Consider the following 22,376-nt stretch of genomic DNA (forward strand, 5'->3'; position numbering starts at 1 on the left):
TTTTTGCATAGCAGGGGTAATAAATACCGAGCGTATATCCCCGTAGAAACAGCCTCGTAACAAGGCATGAGAGACAGTTTCTACCTCCATCAAACCACAGGGGCAGAATATAAAAACGGCTGCTGGATCTAGTCTCGCTGTGGCCAAGCGGATCACAGCCGTCATGATTTGTGCACCATCTCCCCAGAGCTGAGACCTCGCTCGTGGAGCCTTACGACACTTAAAGATTTATGCCATCGCAAATGTCGCAAAGGTTGTCATGAACAATAAATAAAAGGCATCCAAAAACAAATGGAACTATTTTCACATAAATCCTAACAAGATCTAAGAAGAAAGGTACAAAAAAATTAATCTGTTCCAGAAGTCCGTTTCAAAACCAAAGCGTTCCAAAACCAAGGAGCGCTTTCCCATAGAAAGTAATGCAAAAGGGATTAATCCGTTCCAGACTTTTAAAAACAACCCCTAAAACAGCAATTTAACATGGATTTTACTATCTAACGAAACCATTGATCCATAAAATGGAAGCAATAAGCAATGTACTGCAGTCACACAATCAATCAATCAATCAGTAAAAACTGATATGGATTTTTGTGTGTGGTTTTTTGAATGTTGGTTTTTCTGTTTTGTTTATTGTTATTTTTTGATATTTTTCATGCTGTTGTGTGTAAAATACTAATAAAATTTATAATTTAAAAAACAGAAACGAAAAAAAAACTGGGTTCCACACAGTCACAAAAACAAAGCAAAAAAGCTGCAAAAACAACAATGCAAAATAAATAGCAAAAACAGACAGACCTCAGTGTAACACTCAAAACTGAAGTGTGGCACTCAAAACGGAGCACGAAAAAGTTTGCAAACCGAAACACTTCCTTCCAGGTTTGCAGAGTTTGGGTTCCAAGTTGTTTGAGTACCGAGGCGTTTGAGAACCAAGGTACCACTGTACCGGCAACAAAAATCCACACCCTCAGCTTTTGCAGCTGGAGTCAGTCCAGGCCCTGCCCTCCCAGGCCAGGTGGGAAAAGACCTGCAAGGCAGAGAGCAGGTCTTCCAAGAATCACAGCCAAGATGGTCGCAGCCAAAGGCTCATGGGGAACCTGCGATCAGGATTCGAACCCAAGAGCAGCTATCCCCTCTTGTGGCTTCCAGCAACTGAGATTCAGAACCATTACCGCCTCCGACTGCGGCTCCATTGCGGCCAGAGGCCACCGACAGCCCTTTCCTCCACGAATTTGCCCCATCCTCTTAAAGCCGTCCAAATTGGTGGCCAATCACTGCACCCAGTGGCAGGGAGTTCCATAGTTTAACGATGTGCTACATCAACAGGTCCTTTCTTTCTCGGATGCCTGAGAAAACCTTTGCCAAGGTGTGGTTTGGCCGTGGTTCACTCCGAGGTGGTCTTTCCGGACCAGGCTGTGTTGGGATAGGGAGTGGGCCCAGATTCTCTCCCCACACTTGAGCCCCTGGCATTCGCCGAACCCAGCTGAGAGCCCTTGAACTGTTTAGTCTTCCGGGCTGGTGCCACACGGCCTCCGAAATTCCTGTCCATGTTCATGGAACCACTTGTTGGCCACTATTAAATAGAGGTGGGGATTAATAATACAGTGGTACCTCAGGTTACATACGCTTCAGGTTACATACGCTTCAGGTTACAGCCTCCGCTAACCCAGAAATAGTACCTCAGGTTAAGAACTTTGCTTCAGGATAAGAACAGAAATCGTGCTCCGGCAGCGCGGAGGCAGCAGGAGGCCCCATTAGCTAAAGTGGTGCTTCAGGTTAAGAACAGTTTCAGGTTAAGAACGGACCTCCGGAACGAATTAAGTACTTAACCCGAGGTGCCACAATAATAATAATAATAATAATAATAATAATAATAATAATAATAATAATAATATCCCTCATTTCCCCCTGACAGGAACTACTCAAGGCAGCTTGCAGTTAAAATATCTAAAAACACAGAAAAGAAAAAGCAGTAACTAAAAAACAATTAAATATGAGTCTATTTGGCAACATTCATGATTATTCGATATGTTTGGTACAAAGAGGAACCTTGTATTCATTCCACTGTTGAATATATTTTACACCACTCATTCCTTTTCAAGCATTCTTTGATTATTACGATTATCGTTCTATTATCTTGCGCTTTTATCCTTCCTGCTCTTATGACTGTTTTTATTATTACTTCTAGCTTGATGTTTAAATTGAAAAACAATTAGATAGATATAGATATAGATATAGATATAGATATAGATGATATAGATGATATAGATATAGATATAGATATAGATATAGATATAGATATAGATATAGATATAGATATAGATATAGATATAGATATAGATATAGATATAGATATAGATATATAGATGAGATCTCTTAAGATATACAGAGCATTACAATAAAATCAGCATCATAAGAGCGTCTCCACCCCCACTGTTCTGCCTGGACACTGAGGTCCAGCTCCGAGGGCCTTCTGGCACTTCCCTCCCTGCGAGAAGCGAGGTTACAGGGAACCAGGCAGACGGCCTTATTGGTGGTGGCGCCCGCCCTGTGGAACGCCCTCCCATCAGATGTCAAGGAAATAAACAACTATCTGACTTTTAGAAGACATCTGAAGGTAGTTTTTACAGTTTGATGTTCTCTTGTATTTTTAATATTTTGTTGGAAGCCGCCCAGAGTGGCTGGGGAAACCCGGCCACATAGGTGGGGTATAAATAATAAAATTATTATCATTTTTATGATACCCACGAGACTGTTTTCATTCAAAACAGGCTGTTCCCCAAAGCCTGTTGGTCTTCACTTGCTAGCAGGAGGACAGCAAGGAAGGAGCCATTCTGACTTCTCCAGGCAGGGAGTTCCAAAGTTGCCTGGGAGAAGCCACTGCTGAGAAGACCCTGTTTTCCCTGAAGGGCATCCTTGGAAGTTCTCAAAACTCGGGCAGGTTCTTATGGGGAAATACTGTACAGTCCTTCAGATAACCTGGACCTAAGCCATATTCATAAATCATAACCAGCCCTGTATTTAACCAGACATCTGTAGGCAGCCCTGTTTAGGGAAGTTTTTAATGTTTGATCTTTGATCGTACTTTTAATATTCTGTTGGGAGCCGCCCAGAGTGGCTGGGGAACAAATATATTATTATTATTATTATTATTATTATTATTATTATTATTATTAGGCTGCTGAAGAAGAATTCAGAGGTCGTGGGGAAAGAGAGAAGAGGCAGCCTGTGGGTCAAGTAAAGGGACCCCTGACCATTAGGTCCAGTCATGGCCGACTCGGGTTGCAGCGCTCATCTCGCTTTATTGTCCAAGGGAGCTGGCGTACAGCTTCCGGGTCATGTGGCCAGCATGACTAAGCCGCTTCTGGAGAACCAGAGCAGCGCATGGAAACGCCATTTACCTTCCCACCAGAGGGGTACCTATTTATCTACTTGCACTTTGACGTGCTTTCGAACTGCTAGGTTGGCAGGAGCAGGGACTGAGCAATGGGAGCTCACCCCGTCGCGGGGATTCGAACCACCGACCTTCTGATCGGCAAGTTATAGGCTCTGTGGTTTAACCCACAGCACCACCCATATAGGGCTTTATAAGTTATAACCAGCCCTTTGAATTGTGCCAGGAAAAAAGACCTGCTTTATCATGGGAATCGTCTGTTCGCCATAACCACCCCCGGTCAGCAATCCAATTGCAGCTCTTTGAGCCAGCCGAAGTTATTATTATTATTACATTTATTCGTCGCTTTTTCTTGCCACATATTGGCCATGCAAACATAAGCAAAGAATAGCAGTTCCCCTGCCTGGGTTTTTTCCTGGCAGGCTTTTTGAAGAGAGGGCAACCAGGGTCACACTTTATTTTATTTTTTATATAATTTTTATTAATTTTTCTGCTTTACTATTTAAAGTACAGGGCTCATTTTTACATCCTTCATATCTCAATGATGTCTTCTCTTTCCAAGGCTCATTTGGCATATCATCAATCCCTGTATATTTTACAAAAACTTTACCATTGTTCCATTATTACATCCATTGAAACTTATTAACACTTGAATTTATCTTAATGCTGCCCAGGAGTCACATTTGGGACGGTAGGACATTCACCCCTTTTTAAGCATCCCTCCCCACAATTGAAGGCAAAACTAATTTATATAATTTATTGTTATATAATAGTAATTTATTGTTTATTATTTAATAGGACTAATTTAGCCAGCTAGCCCTGGTGATCATCTAATGTTTATTGGATGGATTTCCCCCCTAAATTGATTTTTTAATTCTGAATTTATTGTTATTCGCATTTTATACTGTATTTTATGCTGTTTTTTGTTGCATCAATTAAGTGTTTTAAATTTCTTGTTAGCCGCCCTGAGCTCGGTTTTCTGAACCGGGAAGGGCGGGGTATAAATAAAAAATTATTATTATTATTATTATTATTATTATTATTATTATTATTATTATTATCATCATCATCATCATCATTAATCATGTCTATTTCACTTCCCAGCTTTTGATGGCATAGCAGTGAAATTGACCGAGCTCCTCGGCAAGGCATTTTGTGTGTGAGCCCCCTACCCTCGTAGGAACTTGACGGCTGAAATTAGCCGGTCAGTTCCTTCCTTCCTGCACCCTAAGCTCTGCCTCTTACCCCATTTGTCTCCGGCAAGGACCGGGCAGCCAGCGTGGAGGGTGTCATCGTCCCCGTCCCCATTCCTGCGAAGGTTCCACCAAAAGAGAGCCGCGTTCTGCAAAGGGGACCAGAAAATAAGAATGTTCAAGGCGTGTCTGCAGAGAAATAAGTCAGGCTCCAGATTTAGCAGCATGGCAGGCGCCCAGCTGAGTGCACAAATCCCGTTCCTTTGAGCATTTACAGGGGTCAGTTTCCCTGAAAAAACGTGCTGAAAACAGGTAAAGGTAAAGGACCCCTGGACGGTTAAGTCCAGTCAAAGGTGATTGTGGGGTTGTGATGCCCATCTCGCTTTCAGGCCACCTACAAGAAACCTCTGACCTCTGTAATTGCCAACAAGGGTTTTGCCACCAAGTACTAAGTCATCTTTTGCAAAGGGGTCAAATACTTATTTCACTCATTATAATCCACATCAATCTCTGACTTTTGTCTTCTGGGTTTCTGGGGTTTTTCCTGTTGTTATTCTGTCTCTCACAGCTACAATAAACCTACCATTAAAATTATGGACTGGTAATTTATTCGTCAGGGGGCAAATGGGCAAATTTAGCAGGGGATCAAATTCTTTCCCCCCTCACTGTAGGTACTGCTGTGGCAGGAAGGTAAGCGCTGTTTGTCCACATACAGCTTTCATGTGGCCAGCATAAACCACTTCTGGTGCGACAGAACACAGTGATGGAAACCAGAGTGCATGGAAACGCTATTTACCTTCCTGCTGGAGCGGTACCTATTTATCTACTTGCACTGGTGTGCTTTCGAACTGCTAGGTTGGCAGGAGCAGGGACCGAGCAACGGGAGCTCACCCCGTCGCGGGGATTCGAACCACCAACTTTCCGATCGGCAAGTCCAAGAGGCTTGGTGGTTTGGGCCACAGCGCCACCCACATCCCCAGGGAACAAGAACCTTCATGGCATGTGTGCAGAGAAATAACCCAGGCCCCAGCTGAATGCACAAACCTGTTCCTTTGAGCATGCGCAGAGGGGCAGTTTCCCTGAAAAAACATTTGCTGAAAAAAGACAGCCCCCTGAACACAAAGGGGTGTGTTGGCACAGCTGCCAAAGGTGTGGGCGGATGATAAATTTGAGCCTCAAATGTCTCTTTTTTATATGTTCAAGGAAGTTGACGACTTGCTCCTCTCTCTCTTTTGATCGTGTTACCTTTGATACCTCTTTTCATGCCCCAGAGAACCCTTCTTTCTGCAGTTCACAACACACAGACTCACCTTGACAGCAGGAATGCTGAGGTTTGCATAGATGAAGGCCGTGGACCCTCCGGCTTCTACCAAACTCAGCTGAGCAGGAAAAGAAATGGGACAATGTTATCCTTCGGCTCAAGGTGGCGTATGTGGTTCTCTATATCTCTCAGCCTAACTACCTCACAGGGTAGTTGTGGAGTTTAAAAGAGGACAGGGAGAAACATGCTGAGTTTGTTTTTTGCACAGAAAAAGAAAGTTTTGGAGCTATTTTCAAGGAAATTCACCAAAATCTACACTTCCAACGTGGGTTGCCAGACACATGGCAGTGCTAGGATATAAAGCAAGAGACTTTTTTTTATTAAAAAAAATCGTTTTTATTAATTTTCCAATAAAAAAAATCCAATTAACATGAGACAATCTCAGAGTCATGAGTTGGAGCTCCATGCAAACAACAACAACAACAACAACAACAATTTATTTATACCCCACCCCTTTTGGCTGGGTTTCCCCAGCCACTCTGGGCAGCTTCCAACCGAATATTAAAATACAATAATCTATTAAACATTAAAAGCTTCCCTAAACAGGGCTGCCTTCAGATGCCTTCTAAAAGTCAGATTGTTGTTTATTTCCTTGACATCTGATGGGAGGGCACCACCACCGAGAAGGCCCTCTGCCTGGTTCCCTGTAACCTCACCTCTCGCTACTTTGCAAAATGGGCAGAACTGATCCTCATTGCCATTAAAGAAACTAAATATATTAGCTTCTTTGACTGGTGTGATGAGCATTTAGAAATATCAGGGAAGGTCTGCTTCACCCTCTTTTCCCTTCTCCAAATCACCCTTCGCCCCAGTGACTCTTCCCTCCCACAAAAACATCTCCCAAATCACGCTTGTCCTAGAAAGTACACTGCAGAAATCTAGCTGGAAAAGAAACACTGGGCCAGCTGTTTGAAGCTTGGCACTTTCCGTTTTAGCCATGGAATGACAAAACAGAAAAAAGCAGCCCTATCCTTCTTGAAGCATATACAGAGTTCCCTGGCAAAACCACAATATCCTTTGCAGATCCCAGCAAAGAGAAGAAGACTCACATAGACCATCAACGTGGCAATTCGGTTTCCGGATTTCATCCTGTAAAGGGGGCTTTTTCTTGACTGCATTGGGAAAAAAGAGAATTCCTTGATTACGAAACACCAGGTGGTTGCATTCATGTGAAAAGGATCTAGGAGTCTTGGTTGACCACAAACTTGACATGAGCCAACAGTGTGACGCGGCAGCTAAAAAAGCCAATGCAATTCTGGGCTGCATCAATAGGAGTATAGCATCTAGATCAAGGGAAGTAATAGTGCCACTGTATTCTGCTCTGGTCAGACCTCACCTGGAGTACTGTGTCCAGTTCTGGGCACCCCAGTTCAAGAAGGACACTGACAAACTGGAACGTGTCCAGAGGAGGGCAACCAAAATGGTCAAAGGCCTGGAAACGATGCCTTATGAGGAACGGCTAAGGGAGCTGGGCATGTTTAGCCTGGAGAAGAGGAGGTTAAGGGGTGATATGATAGCCATGTTCAAAGATATAAAAGGATGTCACATAGAGGAGGGAGAAAGGTTGTTTTCTGCTGCTCCAGAGAAGCGGACACGGAGCAATGGATCCAAACTACAAGAAAGAAGATTCCACCTAAACATTAGGAAGAACTTCCTGACAGTAAGAGCTGTTCGACAGTGGAATTTGCTGCCAAGGAGTGTGGTGGAGTCTCCTACTTTGGAGGTCTTTAAGCAGAGGCTTGACAACCATATGTCAGGAGTGCTCTGATGGTGTTTCCTGCTTGGCAGGGGGTTGGACTCAATGGCCCTTGTGGTCTCTTCCAACTCTAGGATTCTATGATTCTAAGTTTTAGTACTTCCAGAACTGGAATTGTCTACCACAAAACCTGAGCATAACTACAAGTTGTCCTACAAGAGCAGAACTTCTGCAGTCAAACTGGTGGGAAGTCACGGGTGGAAAAAGATTTGTACGGGGAAACGAGTTTTCAGTTAAGAATCTATGCTGTAAAGAAATCAAGTATATATGTATATGTACAATTTACATTTAATAAAAACTATATAAATACACACACACACACACACACACACACAGACACACCGGTTTAAATTTTAAAGTGTAGGTGGAGCTTAGGACTGTGCTTGTGGCAAGGGGAAGCAGGAAATAAATATAAATATAAATATAAATATAAATATAAATATAAATATAAATATAAATATAAATATAAATATAAATATAAATATAAATATAAATATAAATATAAATATAAATATAAATATAAATATAAATATAAATATAAATATAAATATAAATATAAATAAATTAAGTTTAACAAGACAGAAAGACTTGGATTGCTTCCAAAGAAAAATGCAAGTGTTTACATCTCAGACAATACAGTGGGACCTTGGTTCTCAAATGCCTTGATTCTCAAACGCCTTGGTTCCCAAACTCTGAAAACCTGGAAAAAAGTGTTCCGGTTTTCAAACGTTTTTTGGAAGCCGAACATCCGATGCGGCTGTTGGCTATTGTTTCCGGGGCGCCTGCACCAATCAGAAGTCGCGCCTTGGTTTCTGAGCATTTCGGAAGCCAAATGGACTTCCAGAATGGATTAAGTTTGGCGCTTTCGTTTTTGCTATTTATTTTTCGGGTGTTTTTTTTAGGCTTTTTCGGTTCATTTGTTTTTGTGACTGTGTGGAACCTACTGATCAATTGATTGTGTGACTGTGGAAATGGATAAAAGCCCCCCATCTGAACAATGACTATCATCAGTGCAGTTAAAAAAAATAAATCATAATTTTAATTTTTATCATCTTCAATACTGTCTTATTTACTTTATAGTACAGTACATTGATTATTGCTTTCATTTTATGGATCAGCGGTCATGTTAGATAGTAAAATTAACATTAAATTGCTGTTTTAGGGGTTGTTTTTAAAAGTCTGGGACGGATTAATCCCTTTTGCATTACTTTCTATGGGAAAGTGCGCCTTGGGTTTGGAATGCTTTGGTTTTGGAACGGACTTCCGGAATGGATTAAGTTTGAGAACCAAGGAACTACTGTATCAAACAGCTTTCATGCCCTGCCGGACTCTGCAGCAACAGACTCACCGTCGCGTGGTCAAAATGGGGCTCGTAGTGCCCACCTAATCCGTAGTTTACCACCTGCAGGTATTCTGCGTAAGGGGGCTGGGTGTTGAGGCCGGTCAGGGCTGCGACCCGTCGATCTAAAGCCACGATTGCTGGATCCAAGGTGTCTTTCAGCCAGGCACTAAACAAGGCACAGTGAGCAGGAAAGAGTTGAGCTCAGAAGTGCAGGCGTGTACCGTATTTTTCGCTCTATGACACGCACCCGACCATAACACGCACGTAGTTTTTAGAGGAGGAAAATCTGTAGGCATGCCACCCATAGGCATTCCCTCCATAACACGCACAGACATTTCCCCTTACTTTCTAGGAGGAAGAATGTGAGTGTTGTGGTGCAAAAAATACGGTAAATATGTACAATTTTTCTGTTTAAGGGGGGGCTCACAAGACTACTTTGAGGGGCCCGAAACTGCCTTGGCCCCTAGGAGTCAGCGCGCCTGCTCAGAACCCAAAACAAACTACAGCTCTCACGATTCTTGGGGGGGGGGGCATGGCTATTTAAAGTGGTACAGCGCTGCTTTTAAATGCATAGCGCAGATGAGGCCAGAGTATTAATCGATTTAAAATATCTTCACTGGCATACGATTCTGTTCATTTTACCGCTGCCGTTTCAAGCCAAGATCCTTCTGTTTTCCCCAACGGGGCCAGAGGTGAGGGAAGAGTTAATCGCTCGTTCATCCAACCATAATTCAAAGCCCCCCACCCTGCAGAGAATGGAATTCCGGCGGTCAGCGGGGGTCTCTCAAACCCAGATTGCAAAACCCGGCGCTGAGATCATCTCGGAAAATATTTGCCAAGGCTGCTCTGCAACCGCAGCCTATGTCTCCGTCATCCTTTGTGTGGAAATTCCATATCTAGCTTTGCATTGCAAGACGACTCAATGAAGTCATTTTTTCCCAGCCTAAGAAGCCTGGAATGATAAACGCAGCTGTTGGCTATAAATCCTGCCGTTTGGCAGTTTGCATAAGAAGAGAAACCTGGATTGTAGTGTACTAGGGAGATGGCAGGCCTGATCCTGAACTATTCACCTCTAGATTGCTTGCTCAGATTCCTTTGCTCAGTGGCAGAACACCTGGTTGGCATGCAGAAGGTGGCAGCTTAACAAAACAGAACATCTGGTCCCCTCCCCAGCCTCTCCATTTAGAAAAAAAGGATCTTGGCAAACTAATGCCAGTGTACTGGAAGAAGCAAAGATCACCCATGTTGAAGCAATGATTCTTCAACATCAACTTCGTTGGACTGGTCATGTTGTGCAGATGCCTGATGATCGTATGCCAAAGCAACTACTCTATTCTGAACTTAAAAATGGAAAGCGTAATGCTGGTGGTCAACAAAAGAGGTTTAAAGACTCTCTCAAGGCAAATCTTAAAAAATGTAGTATAAACACCAACAACTGGGAAACACTGGCCTGTGAGTGCTCCAATTGGAGAACAGCCTTTCCCAAAGGTGTCATGGGCTTTGAAGACACTTGAACTCAGGACACAAGGGAGAAATGTCCTAAGAGGAAGGCACACTTGGCAAATCCACACCGTGATCAACTCCCGCCTGGAAACCAATGTCCCCACTGTGGAAGGGTGTGTGGATCCAGAATTGGCCTCCACAGTCACTTACGGACTCACTGTTAAGACTGTGTAACAATGAAGACAATCTTACTCGGCTACGAGGGAACGCCAAAGAAGAAGAAGAAGACCCTATTAAAATGAGTTATTCAGAAGAGCAGTTTGCACGACCCACTCAGGAAGATCATAGTGCAATAAAATTCTGCAAATAATATTGCATGAAAAGTACAGTGGTACCTCTGGTTGCAAATGGGATCCGTTCCAGAGCGATTCACCGCTTCTGCGCATGCGCGTGGTGTCATTTTGAGCGTCTGCGCATGCGTGAGCGGCGAAACCCGGAAGTAACCCGGAAGGTTTGATTGATTGATTGATTGATTGATTGATTGAGCTAGCCTGCAAACGTGACAAAAAGGCTAGCAACCTCAACCCTGCGGTGTGTGGTGTCCCTGGAGGCACCCCTAAATTTCACGAGGGGGCCAGCTCCTTGCACATCCGTTGGTACGTCAAGCGATGCAGCTCCTTCACTCCCTGAGAGTCTGTTGCTAGCAAGAGACTGTACCTTTTGCTTATTCGGTAGTCCGCTTTCTGCTGCTTCTCTCCCGAGGCAACCACCGACCTCTGCAACTGGAGAGGCGAACAGAGAGAGAAAAACGCAAGAGGTTGCAGTGTCAAATCTGGAGTGGAAAGGAGACAGGATGGGCTTTGCTTCTGATGTTTGGCTGAGTTATAATAATCAAAAAAAATATGGGAGGATGACATAGGCTCTGAGATTAATCCCACTCAATGGACCAGAATGTGGTCTAACCCCCCCCCCTTTAAATCCATATCAACAAAAAGAAAAGAACTCGCCCTGAAACTCACCTGCAGGTGGTACCTAACACCAAGAAAACTAGCGCTAATAAGCTACCGCAGAGAGATGACCCAGAGTCACCCATGGAACCGAGTTTGGGGATTTTCTTAATGAACTAGTTTGGGTTGGGGGATGGTCTACGGCTCTATGCCTACAGATCTGTACACAGAATCTGGCGACCATCCGGGTCGTCTTATGATCTTTGCCTAACAGGAAAAGGTCAAATTTTGTTTTAAATGTTTGTTTTCCTTCTGGGATTGTACCCCCAAGTGTGTTTTATAAGCTGCTCTCCGACCGTAATAAATTATCTATCTATCTATCTATCTAGCGCTAATACGCCCAGGAATCTCACCAAAATGCTGGAGAGGGTGCACCTCCACAGGCACATACCTCCACATGTGGTGGGAGTGCCCCAAATACGTAAAATAACCAAGCAAGTATTAGTTAAAATAATATTTCGTTTATACCCCGCCCATCTGGCTGGGTTACCGAAGCCACTCTGGGCGGCTTCCAAGACATAAAAACATAATAAAACATCAAACATTAATAGTAACAATCTGATCCAATATAAAAGTCACAATAACTTTAAAATAAACAACTGATAGCAAACAAAGCAACATTCAACAATCCATCAGAATCAAATAGTAAATAGTAAAATTAAATACCAGCAAATAATAATTAAACAGTCCAACCGCAAGAAAGAATTACCAATCTATAATCCGTGAAAGGAATAGCAAATCACAATGAATAAAATACCGTATTTTTTGCACCATAACACTCACGTTTTTCCTCCTAGAAAGTAAGGGGAAATGTCTGTGCGTGTTATGGAGGGAATGCCTACGGATGGCATGCCTACGGATTTTCCTCCTCTAAAAACTATGTGCGTGTTATGGTTGGGTGCGTGTTATAGAGCGAAAAATACGGTACCGTAAAACATACAAAACCATGTAAAAGGGTCAAATTGAGAAGCAAAGAAGCACAACTTATAAAAGTATTTTAAAAATAATAATTAATTAAAGAGTGGCAGATGAAGACGATGGACCTTGAAGAATTGGTGAAGCTGACAGGAAAAATCTGAAACCGGCACAATCAAGTATTCCAAAAGGACCGGAGTAAATTTATACGATATCTGAAAGACTATTGTAAGCAATTAACATCGCTAGCAGGATTATCTGAAGACTTGTAATGAGAAGTTTTCTACCTTTCTATATTTATTCAAATTTTGAGCTATTTTGTAATTGGAATTGGAAAACGTACAAAATGATATAAAGATTAATTTTGAAAGCCATGAGGTGGGAGGGAAGTAAGTCGATAGGCTCTAAAGATGCAGGGAGGTAAAGTGGATAGCAATGATGTGAATGTATATTATTAAATGGAAAATAAATAAAAAATACATATAAATAAAGAATAATAATTAAAAAATTATGGACATAGTGTTGCACACCACCCCAATCTCACAGTGGTGCAAAATCCCAGGGGTCCCAGGAGTGCTTAACAGGGTCAATGTTTCCTTTTGGAATGAGGCACAGTGGGGACTGTGGTGTCTTTAGGATATATGGTTTAGTTGCACATTCTTGTTTAGTCGTTTAGTCGTGTCCGACTCTTCGTGACCCCGTGGACCAGAGCATGCCAGGCACTCCTGTCTTCCACTGCCTCCCACAGTTTGGTCAAACTCATGCTGGTAGCTTCGAGAACACTGTCCAACCATCTCGTCCTCTGTCGTCCCCTTCTCCTTCTGCCCTCCATCTTTCCCAACATCAGGGTCTTTTCCAGAGAGTCTTCTCTTCTCATGAGGTGGCCAAAGTCTTGGAGCCTCAGCTTCAGGATCTGTCCTTCCAGTGAGCACTCAGGGCTGATTTCCTTCAGAATGGATAGGTTTGATCTTCTTGCAGTCCATGGGACTCTCAAGAGTCTCCTCCAGAACCATAATTCAAAAGCATCCATTCTCTGGCGATCAGCCTTCTTTATGGTCCAGCTCTCACTTCCATACATCACTACTGGGAAAACCATAGATTTTACTATACGGGCCTTTGGCCTACGATGGAGGGATTCACAGCACTGCACTCCAAGAGAATCTTGCTTCTGCCCTACCCACAGCCTTAGATTCAGACAGACACCATGCTCTGCCTTCCTGATTCCCTTATACATGACTCCTTCGCAGGTTTCTAACTCCCATTGCTTTATCTGTGGAGTGAAAGGCCCCACACATTTTGCCATCTCGCACAGATGCTTTGTGTCCTTCCTAATGCTCCATCCCCGGGCTTTCACATCACACAGGAGACCAGCCTAGGTCAATAAGCCTTTAACACATGCTGATTTCAGAGGAGTAGCCGTGTCTAGCACACAGCTTAATCAGGGCTGGATTTAGGTTTGATGAGGCCCTAAGCTGCTGAAGGTAATGGGGCCCTTTATAAGGAAGACTCTTGTGTCTTTATTCTTTTAGGAAGGAATCTAAGGGGTCTTACCAGGAATATACCCCAATCTGGGGGTGCCAGATTGGATTGCTTAACTAAAGGGATTCAAACGAATCTGGAACTAGTTTCTTGCTGTGTAAAGTGGAACGAGTTGTGCTATATACGTGTGACTCACTAGCGTGAGTTAGGACGGATAATATTTCATCAATATATACTCTCCTACTACCCACAACAGGGACGCGGGTGGCACTGTTGGTTAAACCACAGAGCCTAGGACTTGATCAGAAGGTTGGCGGTTTGAATCCCCGCAATGGGGTGAACTCCCGTTGCTCGGTCCCTGCTCCTGCCCACCTAGCAGTTCGAAAGCACGTTGAAGTGCAAGTAGATAAAGAGGTACCACTCCGGTGGGAAGGTAAACGGCGTTTCTGTGCGCTGCTCTAGTTCGGCAGAAGCGGCTTAGTCATGCTGGCCACATGACCTGGAAGCTGTACGCCGGCTCCCTCGGCCCGTAAAGTGAGATGAGCGCCACAACCCCAGAGTCGTCCGCAACTGGACCTAATGGTCAGGGGTCCCTTTGCTTTTTTTACTACCCACAACATTCCCACAGCTGTGCCTGGAGTTGCCATTGGAGACTGAACGTGCGGACCTTCGGTATCCAAGAAGGATGCTCCCACAAAGCCGCACACCTGTTAAAGGTGAAGGCACCACCTGTTCCCTCTGGCAACCAGAAGCACTCTCCAGATGCTTCCAGCTGCCTTGCAAAGCTATTATGTGCCTTCGTCTTTTGCATTTCTGGTCATACCTCGGGTTACATACGCTTCGGGTTGTGCGATTTTGGGTTATGCACTGCGCCGAACCCGAAGTACCGGAATGGGCTACTTCTGGTATTCGGCCCTTGCACATGCACAGAAGCACTAAATTGTGCTTTGCGCATGCGCAGAAGCGCCAAATTGCAACCCGTGCGTGCGCAGATGCAACGCTGCAGGTTGCAAACGTGCTTCCTGCACGGATCACATTCGCAACCCGAGCATCCACTGTAGTTGAGGAAAACAGCCCTAGGCAGTTGTTAGGAGCAACGCACCCGGCGGAAAGGCGTCTAGCCTGGAGAACTGCAGCCACGATGACACACTCGGCCGAGATGCCAGGCTGCCTGGAAGCTGCCCAGACGAATTGTGATGGATCGGCAGGCAGAGCCAAGTGCCGTCTGGCCTTGGGAAGGAGGAGAACCACAAAACCGATGTCCCATCTATGCCATGGATTAGGTTAATAATCTCCATGTGGGCCTTTTGCGCGGTTGCCGAGGCAACCGGCTGGGATGTTGGATGGAGAAGGAATTGTTTCGGCCAAGTGTGGAGGAGTTGGAACGCAGGCTCTCCTCCTCCTCCTCCTCAATCCTGTCTCGAGGTGGCAATTTTTAAGCTTAATTCTCTCGGCTGCTGAAGGAATCTGAATAACCAAAAAGGAAGTTTTCTGCCCTCTTGTTCAAAGTAGGGTTGGGCACACCATGTTAGCAGAACTTGAGTGATACTTGTAAACACAACAAATACCATTTGTGGAGTAGACGGGAACAATAATAATAATAATTATAATTTATTATTTATACCCCACCCATCTGGCTGGGCTTCCCCAGCCACTCTGGGCAGCTTCCCCAAAAAATATTAAAATACTGTAATACATCACACATTAAAAGCTTCCCTAAACAGGGCTGCCTTCAGATGTCTTCTAAAACAATATTAAAGAATATAAAACTGTGCGGGGGAAACGACGACAGTATAAACAGTACAATGAGAATGATTGGAAGACTCGTTTTGTCAGAAGTCTTTTTTATTTAAGTGTTTATTTAAGTATTAATTAGGAAGTTTAAGATTTTTTTATGCATGTAAATCTGCTTTTTCTTCTTTTTTCTGTGTTTTCTGCTTTTCTTAATTGTTTTTTCTTTAATTTTCTTTTTGGAGTGTGAGATTGTAAATTCTTTGTATATTCTTTGTATATGTGTGTAATTTAAATTAATAAAGATTATTAAAAAAACAAAAACAAAGTAGGGTTGGGGATGCAAACTGGGGTGGTTCCGCCCTCCCCCTTTTTAGGGGGGTTTGCTAGTATAACAGAATTTGGAAGGAACGAAATTATCCAGCAGACTAACCTGGTTAGAACGCGCGATTGGTATTTGTAATCATAGTGGCAATGCATTCTTTCGATTTAGCTGCGATTCCTGCATTGCAGGGGGTTGGTCTGGATGACCTTTGGGGATCCCTTCCAACTCTACGATTGTAGGATTCTATGATTTATTAGTTGTCCTCGGGCAACTTACTAACCAGTCATCAATACTCCACACCCTTTGAGAAAGCCTCAAAAATCTCATTGACCACAGCAGCAGTAAAAAAAAACAAGTTTGTGGCCCGGGATAACTGCCCTTTGGTTTTGATAACTGCCGCAGCCACTTCCACAGCAGGCCTGCCCCTTTGGTTCTGTCGCCTGAAGCGGCTGCCTCGGTCGCCTCGTGGATGGGCCGGCCCCACAAGACCCCATTTTCTGCCACCCCAATGCCCCCGAGCTGCTTACCCGTGGAGCGGCAAGCTCCTTGATCTTCTCTGCTTCGGCATCGCTGACAAAGTCGTGGTAGAGGGCGATGTGGGGCTGCCGGTGGACAATCTCCCTCTTCAGAGGCTGGAGCATCAGGAAGGGGGTCCCATTGGTCTCGTAGGAGCAGTAGAGGTGTTGTTGCTGATACTGGGATGGCTGGAGGAGGACCAGAGAGAGAGGGTGACGCAAGGGAACCTACCTGCAAACCAACCAACCACCAATCGGCCAATATCTATTGCACCATAGTCATAGGCAAAAGGTCCTAGCCCAGTAGTTGGAACCAGTGAGGGCAGTGAATGTCCTGTGTGAATGTCTGGAGGCGGTTGGAAGATGGATGGTGGCTAACAGATTGAGGTTGAATCCTGACAAGATAGAAGTACTATTTTGGGGGGACTGGGCGGGCTGGTGTGGAGCACTCCCTGGTCCTGAATGGGGTAACTGTGCCCCTGAAGGACCAGGTGCGCAGCCTGGGAGTCACTTTATATTGCAAAATTGTCCCTCAGATATCACAAGCAGATCACTGGTGTTATCTATATACCATATTTTTCGCTCTATTGGACGCACCGGACCATAGGAGGGGGAGAACAGGGAATTTTTCTTTTCTTGTTCTCCCCCTCTGAGTTAAGGTGCGTTCTGTGTGTTCAAGGTGCGTTCACCCGAAGCCTCCGGCTTTGGGTTTCTTTCGACCTGCTCTTTGGGGCTGGCGGGGGGGGGGGGAGCGCTGCTTTTCCCCACCACTAACCCCAAAGACCAGGTCGGGGAACAGCGGGAAGGCGGCGCTCCGCCTCCCCGCTGTCCCCCCAGCTTGTGGGGCAGGCGGTGGGGAAAGCAGCGCTTCTCCCCACCGCCAGCCTCCAAACCACGTTGGGTTTGGAGGCTTGCGGATATCTGCCCGAAGCCTGGAGAGCGAGAGGGGTCGGTGCGCACCAACCCCTCTCGTTCTCCAGGCTTCAGTGAAAGCCTGCATTCGCTCCATAGGATGCACACACATTTCCCCTTCATTTTTGGAGGGGAAAAAGTGCATCCTATAAAGCAAAAAATACGGTATTTAAAAGCTCATCAGATTCCCTATGGAAATGTGGCATTTCTATCCCAAGGACACCGAAGGCGCATGGATGCTCATTCCACAATGAACACCCGTCTGATAACATCATCCTAACACTGCTGGGGTTTGTAATTATTTTGTAAAAACAAAAGACCAAGGTTGAATTCCGTGCCTTTTCTGCGGCCCCACCTGAGACCCCAGAGTCTGGCACAGCTTCTCGTAAATATCTCTGGTCTCCAGCTGGGTCACGTTCGGCCTCTGCAGGGACGCCCCTTCTTCACCGCTCTCGGGGTTCACCAGCAGCAGCTTCTCATACTTGAGGACGTTCCTCGCCATCCTCTTGTTGCTTGGATCTGGTCGAGATAACAGGTGGTCTGAATCCAAAAGTGGATATACATTTTAAAAAGCCCCCCCTGCCCCTTTAATAGCCATCGAGCATGCAGAAATGAAGCGGTCGCCCAGGTCCAGGAAAGTTCGCCCCATGTGCCAGGTTGCCACTGAAGACAAAGGAGCAGAGCCAGTAAGAAAAAGTTGGCAACCCGGTTTTAATTATTGGTAGCTTTTCAGCTTGGCCCCGTGACCGTGCCAACTTGGCCCTGCAGCCGTGGGGGCCGTGGGGGGGGCATGTAGCGTGAATATACCTGGCATAGAAATTTGTGGGTGCCTGGCCCCTTCATGGGGAATTTTGTTGGTTCCTTTGCACCCAGAGCCCCAGGGAGTTGGCACTAATGCAGAGCAGTACTGAAGCATGATAAGTAATGAGAATGACATTGACACAAAGGTTTTGCTTTGTTTTGTTTTTTGGGTTGTTGTTTTTTTGATCACTTTGTGTAAACCGAAGGGTGGGTTGCCAACTGACTGTTAAAAATGTCCTGGCCTGCTCTTGTACTCTCTCCCCCCCCCCCTTTTATTTATTTTATTTTATTTAATTTAACAAAGTAATAAGAATAGATAAATAAGAATAAAAATGTGCACCCCACCATTGAGACCATTCCATTGCAACTATCCAACCTCCCAAAATTTCAACACCTCTTGCCATGGTTTGACCCCTTTCCATTTTAACAGTACAAAATTCTACAAACACCCTCCATACCCCCTCAAAATCATTTCTCCTGCGTATTAATTTATCATTAATAGCTATATCCCACACCTCTTTATACCATTCTTCCATTTTATATTCTGCTTGCCTCTTCCGCTTCCTAGCTATAATAATGCTTGCAGCTGTCAATAAATTTGTGAGCGAGTCCTTTGTAGCCTGTGAACCTTCCACCCCATCGTAGATTGATAATAAGGCTGCCTCTGGACTTTTGCTCAGCTTTAACCCACGGATTTCTGTCATCTCCTTAAACACCCTTTGCCAGAAAAATTGTACATATTTACACCCCCACCACATGTGAACACAATTCCTTTGTTTATTTGATTTAATCTTGCCCCTTCCACTTCCTAGCTATAATAATGCGTGCAGCTGTCAATAAATTCATGCTCTTGTACTTTTAACAGCAGCTGCATTCAGCTGAAAAGCTTCGTGGCAAGAAACTGAACACAGTCACCTGCTAACTGAATGGCTGTTAGTTAGATGCTGTGGTTCAAAAGCTAGCAGCTCTGGTGGTTTATATGCAGGTAGAATTAGGTGGGTCTTTGGCCCGCTGCAGCCAACTCCCTTTACCTTCTGATTCTACGGATGTTAAGTTATTTGAGAATCTCTGCAATAGAGAGAGAGATGATTTCAATGTCCGTTACTGATACATGAAATCCTTACCAGGAGACAGCATTACTTTCCAGTTAGGTAACCCAGAATAAATGTGGAATCGCTGCTCCTTTTTCAAATGGAGGGTTCTTAGTTGTGTAGGGAATTTCAGTAGGAAACAAGTCATATCTGCTGAAAGTCCATTTTCACGGCTATGAAAGGTGCAGTATTTTTTTGTTTACATGCCCACCTCATTTTAATGTTCCTCTGATATTTACTTCCCTATGTTCAACCCGGAATCCCTTATTCCCTGAGAGAAAAATGCCCCGGCTGGTTTGAACAGAAACTGTTCCCCCCCTAGTTATGAAGGCCCACTGGATGATTGTGCAATTTATGAGGAGAGCATCTAATCCTTTAAAGCTTGATGTTTGGAGTGACTAAGTAACATTCTTCAGTCTGACAGGATCTGGACAAGAAGCACATACCGTAGTGAAGAAATTCTTGGGAAAGGCTTAAGGCATGAGAGATGTTTCCTGCCTTTAAAAAATGAAGAGGGGAGAAAGCAAAAAGTTAGATTTCTGGGGGGAAATAGACACTCAAGCTGACATGAAAGCAAAGTGTGTGTGTCTGTGTGTGTGGAGGCTATTCTTACTCAGCAAATGGGGAGGGTTGCACTCTACACATGCTCAGAGGAACACCTGATTTAGACCTGAAAGAAAGATGAAAGATGGTTCATAGGGAGTCAGGGCATGCTGTCAAGTGTCACCCAGGGTCCCAAGTGAACAATTCAGTCTTCCATTGCCAGGCAAGCTGAATATTCCCTGCAAGGAGTTCCACCAGTGTGACAGCAGAGGGGAGCAGCACACTGTGAGTGTCTGGAGGCGGTTGGAGGATGGATGGCTGCTAAAAGATTGAGGTTGAATCCCAACAAGTACTGTTTTTGAGGGACAGGGTGTGTGTGTGTGTGGAGGACTCCCTGATCCTGAATGGGGTAACTATGCCCCTGAAGGACCAGGTGTGCAGCCTGGGAGTCATTTTGGACTCACAGCTGTCCATGGAGGCACAGGTCAATTCTGTGTCCAGGGCAGCTGTTTATCAGCTCCATCTGGTACACAGGATGAGACCCTCCCTGCCCGCGGACTGTCTCGCCAGAGTGGTGCATGCTCTGGTTATCTCCCGCTTGGACTACTGCAATGCGCTCTATGTGGGGCTTCCCTTGAAGGTGACTCGGAAACTACAACTAATCCAGAATGCGGCAGCTAGACTGGGGACTGGGAGCGGCCGCCGAGACCACATAACACAGGTCCTAGAAGACCTACATTGGCTCCCAGTATGTTTCCAAGCACGATTCAAAGTGTTGGTGCTGACCTTGAAAGCCCTAAACGGCTTCGGTCCAGTATATCTGAAGGAGTGTCTCCACCCCCATCGTTCTACCCAGATGCTGAGGTCCAGCTCCGAGGGCCTTCTGGCGGTTCCCTCATTGTGAGAAGTGAGGTTACAGGGAACCACACAGAGGGCCTTCTCGGTAGTGGCGCCCACCCTGTGGAATGGGCAGGGTATAAATAATAAATTATTAATATCCCACCCTCCTCCCCTCCTTGAGTGAATCATCTTGTGCAGAATGTGGTATGTGATACTAGTCAAGTGCAACATTCCTTGTTTTCCTAGAGTGGACATGCAAGGGGATGTTTGGTCCAGCCAGTCGAAAACTTCCTGTTTCCTCCTGGCTGGGGCATACTTCCTCTGCATGTGACTAGAGGTGGGTGTGACCTTACCTGCGCAGGTAAGAAAAGGACAAGTCACGCAGCACACCTCCTCTCTTTGACTTCATTAGAAGCAGCTTCGTAGAAGCAGCAGCCTTTTATCTAGAGATGCTCTGTTGGCTGAAACCCAACAGAGGACAAAGAGACTATCTCCAGTAGTTCCACATGTATATACTTTGTAACTAAGTCTGCCTTCAGGGATCCATCTGTGAACTGATGGTGTGAGTAAATATCCTTTATATACTTTAAATAAGATTGCCATGTGTTTATTCTTTTTAAGAGGGACAATAAGGGAGTTTACCAGGAACACACAATTCAATACTGAATTGTATGATAGCGAGAGGCTTACACAAGCCTGCAACCAGCTACCCCCTGTGCGTTAAAAGGGGAATTGAAGTGAAGGGCGTGAGGCAGGAGTTAGTAATGCAGGTGAGCTGTGCACAAGCAAGCTGCCAATTAGCTCTGCTGAGACTCTTTTTATTGAGCAACAAACCCCTGTGCTGCCGAAGTAGTCAGTGAATAACAACGTAGGACAGTGATCCCGGATAACCTGACTGTTTCGTTGGAATATACATATTCTCATGACCACTGCTCCTTGCGCATTTTTCTAATCTATGGGTTGTGCTGAAGAAGATTCCAGCGAAACAGACAGATTATCTGGGATCACTGTCCTACGTTGTTATTCACTTACTACTTCGGCACCATGAATGCCTAAAAAACTTTTACCGCTTAGCCCACAGGATAGCATCTATTACTTTGTTTCAGCCATAGACTTATTATGCTTCTATGGACTTTCAAAGATTGACAGACGTGTGTTCATTTGATTTCAAACATATTAGAGAATTTACAAGTGTACACATTTTGTTTTGGTTGTACTAAATCATGTATATTACGCAATAAGAATTGCAGTGCTATCTAGTATACTGGTCTTCGTGTTGCTTCTATTGTTTGCTGAGGCTCTTTTTACTAGCACAATATGCAAAACCAGTCAGATACATTTTGGACTGTGCCCTTTACATCTTCCAGTCACGAGATCGTGGGGTGGTACAAAGTTATTTTGGCACCTGTTTCCAGCGCGTCACTTTCCCCCTGAACAATGTATGACGAAAGAGACCAAGGTCACAGACGGGGCATGGCAGACCACTGAGAAAGCCAAAGGTTAGATAGAGGGCATGATGTTCAGACAGCTGTGGCTTGTCTGCGGGTGGAAGTGTGCTCCACACCCGGTGATCATTCCTTCAGGGAATGTAACCTCTACTAAGTAAAGAGACTTGCGAATGGAAGTTTTGATGCCGAAGAATTGATGCTTTTGAATTATGGTACTGGAGGAAACTCTTGAGAGTCCCATGGACTGCAAGAAGATCAAACCTCTCCATTCTGAAGGAAATCAGCCCTGAGTGCTCACTGGAAGGACAGATCCTGAAGCTGAG

General features: G+C 44.7%; 1 protein-coding gene across 1 annotated transcript in view; it reads right to left on the bottom strand.

Annotated features, from left to right (window-relative positions):
* Positions 1-581: 581 nt before the first annotated feature.
* Positions 582-22,376, bottom strand: part of P4HA3 (prolyl 4-hydroxylase subunit alpha 3) — a 33,843-nt gene continuing 12,048 nt past the window's right edge. Inside the window, exons 4-12 of the mRNA XM_081196961.1 lie at positions 19,669-19,729; positions 17,686-17,849; positions 16,431-16,607; positions 11,164-11,228; positions 9,010-9,169; positions 6,955-7,017; positions 5,895-5,963; positions 4,637-4,733; positions 582-1,570 (exon numbers count right to left, since the gene is read on the bottom strand). Of these exons, the coding sequence (XP_081053087.1) occupies positions 1,500-1,570; positions 4,637-4,733; positions 5,895-5,963; positions 6,955-7,017; positions 9,010-9,169; positions 11,164-11,228; positions 16,431-16,607; positions 17,686-17,849; positions 19,669-19,729 (927 nt within the window). The 3' untranslated portion in view covers positions 582-1,499. The remainder of the gene's footprint in view (positions 1,571-4,636; positions 4,734-5,894; positions 5,964-6,954; positions 7,018-9,009; positions 9,170-11,163; positions 11,229-16,430; positions 16,608-17,685; positions 17,850-19,668; positions 19,730-22,376) is intronic.

Source organism: Podarcis bocagei (genome assembly GCF_964188305.1).
Source record: "Podarcis bocagei genome assembly, chromosome: 6".
Lineage (NCBI taxonomy): Eukaryota > Metazoa > Chordata > Lepidosauria > Squamata > Lacertidae > Podarcis > Podarcis bocagei.